The sequence below is a fragment of the Chrysochloris asiatica genome, unplaced genomic scaffold, assembly GCF_000296735.1.
Source record: "Chrysochloris asiatica unplaced genomic scaffold, ChrAsi1.0 scaffold00024, whole genome shotgun sequence".
Lineage (NCBI taxonomy): Eukaryota > Metazoa > Chordata > Mammalia > Afrosoricida > Chrysochloridae > Chrysochloris > Chrysochloris asiatica.
The window spans coordinates 7265042-7273012 of record NW_006408542.1 but is presented as its reverse complement, the minus strand read 5'-3'; the positions used below and the strand labels follow the sequence as shown (position 1 = coordinate 7273012).

General features: G+C 38.1%; 1 protein-coding gene across 2 annotated transcripts in view; it reads left to right on the top strand.

Moving 5' to 3' along the window:
• Positions 1–7971, top strand: part of MAP4K3 (mitogen-activated protein kinase kinase kinase kinase 3) — a 295533-nt gene that overhangs the window by 241918 nt on the left and 45644 nt on the right. For both annotated transcript variants that reach the window (XM_006839381.1, XM_006839380.1), the window contains 2 exons: positions 2744–2828; positions 5798–5877. In XM_006839381.1, coding sequence (XP_006839444.1) covers positions 2744–2828; positions 5798–5877 — 165 coding nt within the window. The remainder of the gene's footprint in view (positions 1–2743; positions 2829–5797; positions 5878–7971) is intronic.

The window sequence follows — 7971 nt, the reverse complement described above, 5'->3', positions numbered from 1 at the left end:
TTTTTTTTTTTTTTTTGGTAATCTTCCTCTATTATTGAGCCATCAAGACTAGGTCACATGGGTACTGTCTGCAACTTTGGGTGTTCTTGTGCCTCTCCCCTCACTTCATATCAGCTGGGTGCTTCACTCTCAGCTCTAGCCCTCTGTGGCTATGTCCTTGTCCATGGGCTGAAGTGTCCCCAGGTCTCACCACACTTTGGACCAACGAGCCCTTCCTCTTCTCTATCTCATCTCCAGGTCAACGGGAGTCAATGGACTGGGGTTGAGCTCAGCCCATTTCTTCATTGCTGCCTTTCCACCTCTTCCACTCATCAGTAGACTAATGTGGTCGCCAACAAGCTTTACATGCTTGTTTGTGTATTCCCTTTGAGTTTCAGTCTTAGAGGGGAGTTTGTCCTGAAGGCACTTGATTGCTAACCATGATGTCTTCCTGGCAAACAGCTTGCTTATTCTTGTAGTAGCCAGTCATGCTGACATTTTTGTTTTGGGTTTTTCCTGATGCTCTTTCTTTGAAGATGTATCTTTTGTCACTGTAGCTGTTCCAGGCTGGTCTGCTTGTCCTTTCTAGTGGGAATGTCCCACCTCATAAGGTTCTGGATGGGACTCAGGATTCCACCTAAGGTCCTATACTTTGCAAAGGCTTTGCAAGAGGGCTATTTCCCTGGGCAAGATCTAGAACCCATTTTAGGTATTCCAATTTAATTAACTTTTAGAAGAGACAAATACATCATTTTTTTACATAATCTCCTTGATTTTCAGTACACTTGGTCCATCTGCCAACAAACTTTTGTATTCTGTTATTTAACAGTGTTTTAGGCTGTCTTCACTTCTTCATAAAAGGTGAATCTTCATCCTCATAGGGCTGCTTCTAAGGGACCAAACAGGTAAAAGTCCGATGGAGCAAGATCAGGACTATAGGGAGGAGACTTTTAACACCTCAAAATGAAGTTTTTTCAGAGAGTCAACAGTATGGGCAGAGTTGTGCGGGCATGCGTTATCATGCAAGATCACAGTACCCTTGGATAGCAGTCATTTAATCCCAAATTTAGGCTTCAGCTCCTCAGTGAGCATCTCATTGTAATGAGCACAGTTGATTGTTGAACTTCATTCCTGATAGTGTTCCAAAACTGGCCCTTGAGAATCCCAAAAAACTGTAAGCATCCATTTTCCAGCTGATGGTTGAGTTTTGAACTTTTTCATGGTCAGCGATTGAGGATATTTCCATTCCCTTTTCTACCCTTACCGTGTACTCTCAGGCTTGTAATGATGAGTCCATGTATCGTCACCAGTAATGGTATTTTTAAAGAAGCATTGACCTTCCTTCAAGTATTAGTTCAAATTTTGTTTGCAGTTATCCAAATGCTTCTGTTTATGTTCTTCAATGAGCTGTTTCGGTACCCATCTCGCAAAAACTTTTTTAAAACCCAAGTCTGTTGTGGCAGAGCCATGGCTGATTTGTACATGATTTGCCACATAATTCACTGTCACTCATCTATTCAATAGAATTATTTCACATGAACACTCAATGTTGTCATCAGCCATGGATGGGTGTTTTAATATAACCAGAGTGCAGATAATGTTTGACACCCCTATATTTATAATGCTTTTCTACCCCCAAGTTGTTCGTAGTAAAAATAATTAAATGAATAAACCTTCTTGTACCTTGAAGTATTTATTCTAACTAGAGGAGTGACTTCAAAATTAACAGTTTGCTGTTTGAAGACCTATGAAAGTTCAAATGGGTGATATATCATTAAAAAGTATTGTTTGAAAGATTTGTAATGGACGTATAAGTAAATACTAGCATTAAAGACTGAATAACTTAAAAACTCTTTCTAGTTAAAATAATCAGATTGTAATTTTCTAATGAATGGATCTATATGTTTTAAGATTGTAGTACATGTCTGAAGGGGCTTCAGAAAGTTTATAGAAAAAATGGAATCGAAAGATACTTTGGATGATACCATTTTTAGGATCATGAAACAGCACAAGAAACATTTTCACTTTTGTGTTGTTGTTATGTGCTGTGGAGTCTGTTCCGACTCATAGCCACCCTATACAGGTTTCCGAGGCTGTAAATCTTTACGGGAGCAGAACGCCTCATCTTTCTCCCACGGAACAGCTGGTAGTTTCAAACTGCTGACCCTGAGGATAGCAGCGTGATTCACTTTTGTGTTGGTATTATGATTTACTCATTATGAGGAAAATGTAGTGCTTTTGTTGTGGAAGGAACTCTGGTGGTACAGTGGGTTAAGCAGTTGGCTTCTAACAAAAAGGTCAACAGTTTGAACCCACCAGTAGATCCATGGAGGAAACATGATATTGCCTCCTTCCTAAAGATTTATAGCCTTGGAAACCCTCTGGGCAGCAGTTCAACTCTGTTATGTAGGGTTGCTGTGAGTTAGAATTGACTCATAACAGCAGTGGATGTTTGGTTTGATTTGGAGCTTATTGGTGATACTCCTGTAAAAAAATGTTCCTGAAGAATTGGTTGCTGTTAGTACTTTGTTTGTTTTCCTCCTAAGTAAAATACTTTGCTAAGTTCCTTAAATAATGTTGTTCCTGACACACATTAGGCTAGTGACTGTGTATTTGATACACATAGTTCTATGAGTTTTAGGATTATCAAAATTAAGTTTTCTACCTGTAGTCTCCCATGTCAAATTACAAAGAAATTCTATTTTATATTACAGCAAAGACTGTTGTTTGTCTGTTTCATATGGATTATTCTTTGTTTTTCCAGATGGGTGCATGTTTTTCAAAGGTTTTTAATGGGTGTCCCTTGAAAATTCACTGTGCAACATCATGGATAAACCCAGATACAAGAGGTAGTATATTGTATGTTTTTAATCTGTTTCCTTTCTTCCTTCCTCCTTTCCCTATCATTTTTAAATTGGTGACATGAAAGTAGCCAATTTTATTCATTTTTCTGGACATCCGTTTAGGGGAAAAACTTTTTTTTAATAGTAAACATGTTTTTTGTGCTGTTGTCAGTGTTAGGGGCACGTGTATTCACCCATGTCAAGGAAGTGATGCCATGTAGTACATGTACCACCCTGACTCCTTCTGGAAATGTTTGTTCTGCAGTTTCACTATATTGAAATTTATGTGTTTTTTAGAAAAAACTGTTGTTGAAGGAATTTAGTTACTGAGAATCAAGAGTCTAGTGACTGACCACTATAGAGGATTTCTGTATTTAGAGAAGGACTCAGAATAGTTGTCATTAAGTATTAAGTATTATGTGTGTGGCCTCTATTTTGATAGATAGATAATATATCTGTATAAGTTACAGAGCATATATGAAGGGGACGTCAAAAACTCAAGGGAAAATTCCATTATCTTTTCATTCCATTTTCCACAAATTTTTTGTGTATGTCAGTACATAAGCATACATATATGAGGGTAACTCAAAAAGTATTGCTATAAAATCATAGACCGTCTTTGTTAAACAAAAATATCAAAATACGAAGTTATTGTTTCTTAACATATCCTTCATCTAAGTCTATATACATTTCTGGTCAGTGTTTCCAGGTCTCTTACCCCTTCCCTGAGGAATTCTATGCTCTTTGATTTATACCACATCAAAAATGGAAATTTAGCAACCTTAAGGGATGGGACTGCAAAGCCATTTGAACCGCAAGGTCGGCAGTTCAAGCTCACCAGCTGCTCCTCAAAAACCCTATATAGGGTCGCTATGGGTCGGAACCGACTCGACAGCACTTCACAACAACAAAGGGATGGAAATTATTTTTCTTTTACAATGAGCTTTGAGTTGGAGGAACAAAAAGAAGTCTGAAGTGGGGGAAAGAAAGATCCAGAGCGCTTAGGTTGAGGTAGTAAAGTTTCCCAACAAAATTCTCTCAGGACATCCCTTGTTGCATTTAAAGAATGATCTGGGGAGTTGTGGTGGGGAAAAAAAAAATTGCTGGGTACAGCTTTCCTGGCCTTTTCTTCACCAATACAATTTTCCATTTTCTTAAAACTGCTTCCTAATAACCCTCCATGATCATCCTGTGTCCATAGAGAAAATCTATCCAGATAGGTAGTGGTTACGTGGTGTCAGTTCTGTCTCATAGCAATCCTCTATAGGGTTTCTGAGGCTGTAAAGCTTTATGGAAGCAGAAAGCCTCAATTTTCTCTCATGAAGCAGCTGGTTGATTGAAAATTCTGTCTTTACAGTTAGCAACCCAACACATAACCCAGTATGCTACCGGGAGTCCTTAGGGGATACCTTGTTGTTGTTAAATGCTGTTGAGTCAGTTCTGACCCATAGTGGCCCTCTAGAGGGTTTCCAAGAAGTGTCTGGTGAGTGATCCCTTAGGTGTCCCCAAAACCATTGTCATAACCTTCTGAGTGGACCTCTCTGCCTTGAATTTAACTGACCCAGCAGATGCCCTCAGAAACCAATGATTTGATTGGACCTTTTTGTGAAGGTACTCTAACTAAACTATGACAGGTGTATTACTGAGAGAAATTGTCTGGAGCCATCCACTGATGACAGAAACATGTTTAAACACGTTTTGTTTGGAGTAAACCTGTGCACATATAAACTGGAATCCTAGTAGCAATACTTTGAACTTACCTTTGTATGTGTCAAAATATATGTTTGTTAATACCTATATGAGACATGTCCAGATGTATGAGGGGGCTTCAAAAAGTTTGTGGGAAAATGGAATCAAAAGATCATGGAGTTTTTCCACAAACTTTTTGGGCCCTCCTTGCATATGTAACACATGTGTATATAGTTAGTACATGTCTCTGTATCTTATATAGATATTAGTATGCACCTATAGGTGTACTGTTGTTGTTAAGTGCTGTTGAGTCAGTTCCGCCTCACAGTAATCCTGTATAGGATTTCGGAGGAGCAGCTGGTGGATTTGAACTACCAACCCTGTGCTTCGCAGTTCATTGCTGACCCTACAGTGCTACACCAGGTGTCCCTATTTATGTATAAATGTATACATATAAGTGTATACTCATTATATCTTATAAGAATTCAACTACTAAGTACTTTTATTTCATAGATAGGGAAACTGATACTCACAGTTTCACAGCCAATTGATGGTAGTGCTGCAATTTGAACTTAGTTCTATCTGACTGCAAAGCTTATTTATGCCAGTAACCGGTACCATTAACCGGTCAGTAGTAATAATACTGGGCAATTTAGGAACCTTCTTGGCATGCTAACTGGTTTTCAACATACTTTGATGTAGTCTGGAAATGTTCTTGACCTGTTAGGACCATTGCTACGCTTTTAATATCTTCTAGAAGATACTGAGCACCCTAGCAGGTATTCAGGTTTTAGTTAACCTTTTAAATAAGCAGTGGTCAGTTGCTGCTTTTCAGTGATAGTGCATGTAATAATAGCCCGTCTGTCAAGAATATTTTGTGTGTTTGTAAGCAGTTCATGATTTACATTCTGCATGTGATGTGTACATAATCCTTTATTAAGAGGATTTGAGAAACGGTTGCTGCAGATTCTCTTCCAGTCCTTGGTGCCTTTTTATGGGGGAGGAGGTCCAGCTTGCCAGTGTTCACATCTTTCTTGCATAAAAGTTTTCTTCACTGCTAGTATTTATATAGACTCATCACTGTTATGTAATCTAAATTTTGCCACTGAAATATAATCCAAAATGTCTAACCTCTTCTTTGCATTAAAATTAAAAATAAGTATTGCTTATAAGTTACAGTAATTCTTATACATTATCATGTATGTACTGAATTTTAGGGTCTGTGAATCTTTTTAAAAATACTTTCTTTATCAAGACCAGTTAGTGTATTATTTTTGTTAATTCAGATCAGTACTTGATATTTGGTGCTGAAGAGGGGATTTATACATTGAATCTTAATGAACTTCATGAAACATCAATGGAACAGGTAAGTTATTTTGTGTTTTGTATATTTTTAAGTTGTTAGAAGTAGACAGTAGTTGTTACCGATTTCAGTTCTGTGATTTGCTGGTTCATAAAATCTTGATGAAGCATTTTTAGTGTACCAGATACTGAAGATCAACAGCTTACCCTTACCCTTCTCATGCACCTTGAACAGCTCATGATCTAATAGGAAAATTATATAAATCATTCATTGCAACATTTGGGTTAGATGTTACACTAGGGCTAAATATAAGGAATAGGATGCAGACAAAAGGAGAGACAAGAAGGACCGGTATGAAGGCATGGAGATGTGAGACAGTATGACAAACACGGAGAGCTGTGAATGGACCGCTGGTTTGTAGTGTAGAATGAGTACAAAACAGGCAATCGTTGAAGCTGGGTAGGTAGGCAGATGCCAAACCCCAGAGTTTTGTGTGCCATAATGATGATCAGGTCTGTGTTTTAGAAATTACTGTTGGCAGCATGAGTGGGAGCTGAGACTAGAGGCTGTGGGAAAAGGGGATAGAGTTGAAAAGAAAAGGAGAGGATTGGAAATTGTAAGACGCATTTGTAATTATCACGATAGCTGGGGTAAGCTTTTCACGTTTTCTGGGGGAAGCCAGAAATGCTAAACTTCCTACAGGAATGCTTAATGTTAATGATGTTGCTAAGAGGTAGTGCCTACCTACATAAAGATTACTGTGTGCCAGGCAGTGTTTTTAATGCTTATGTATGTTAATTAACTTAATCTTACAACTCTCAGAGCTAGATATCATTACTATTCTCACTTTACAGGTGAGAAATTTAGGCACAGAAAGGCTTAGTAACTTATCTGAAATCCCACAGCTAGTAAGTGACTGAACTAGAATATGAACTCACACATACTGGAACCAGAATCCATGCCCTTAACCACTTCGTCACACTACTTCTCCTAATTACACTGTTCCTGTTAAGAAACACTGGCCCTAGAGAAAGATTAAAAAGCCAGAATTGGCCAAATTGAGCATCAATTCAATGTGCAGGTTGAAGAGAGAGGTCTAGGTTGATTTCTAGGTTCCATCTTGAGTGACTGGATGAATAATAATACCACCATGCAGAATGTATCACACAGAAGGAGGATAAGCCAGGTGGGAGGAAATGATGATGCAGTCCATTTTGTCATATTGAGCTTTGGATGCTTTGGGATGTGAACCTAATTTTCCATTATCAATATGAATTGGAGAGAAAGTTCCTTAATAATGGTAATTTCTTCATCAACAAACAGTTCCATTTTTTTCTTCAAAACTGTTGAACTTTTTTTATTGTGAATTGAGTGAAGGTTTACAGACAGGATCATCAGTTTTATATTCAACACATCCTATGCTTTGCCTTTTCATATCAGGGATGCAATCCCCTCCATGCAGCAACAGTTGTCCCGCTTCCTCCCTGTGGTTACTTATGTACTAATACCCTCTTTCCTTCCCTCTAACCCCTGGTAACTATAAAAGATGTTTCTTTCAGTATGAAAACCTGTTATTGAGTTTTTACAATAGTGGTTTTATGCAATATTTGCCCTTTTGTGATTGACTAATTTCACTAAACATAATGTCCTCCAGGTTCATCCATGTTATGAGGTGTTTTGCAGTTTCATCTTTATTCTTCAGTGTTACATAGTTTTCCGTTATGTGTACCAAAGGTTGCTTATTCACTCTTCCATTGATGGGCATTTAGTATGTCTCTATCTTTTCACTATTATGAATAGTGCTTCAGTGAACCTCAGTGCACATATCTCTACTCATGTCCTGGCTCATATTTTTTTGTGGATATATTCAAATAGAGGGATTGCTGAGCCATGCAGTACTTCTGTCTCCAACTTTATGAGAAAGCGCCACTCTGTTTTCCACAGTGGTTGAACCATTTACACTAGAAATGTAGGAGGATCCCAGTCTCTCTACACCCTCACCAGCATTTGTTGTTTCGGTTTTGTTTTTTCCACTCTGCTATTAATTCTGATGTGAAATGATATTTCAGTGTTGTTTTGATTTGTATCTCTTCAATGGCATGCTCACAGATCTCCTCAAAATTTAAAGTGAGTGTCCACTTAAAACCAAACGGCCAC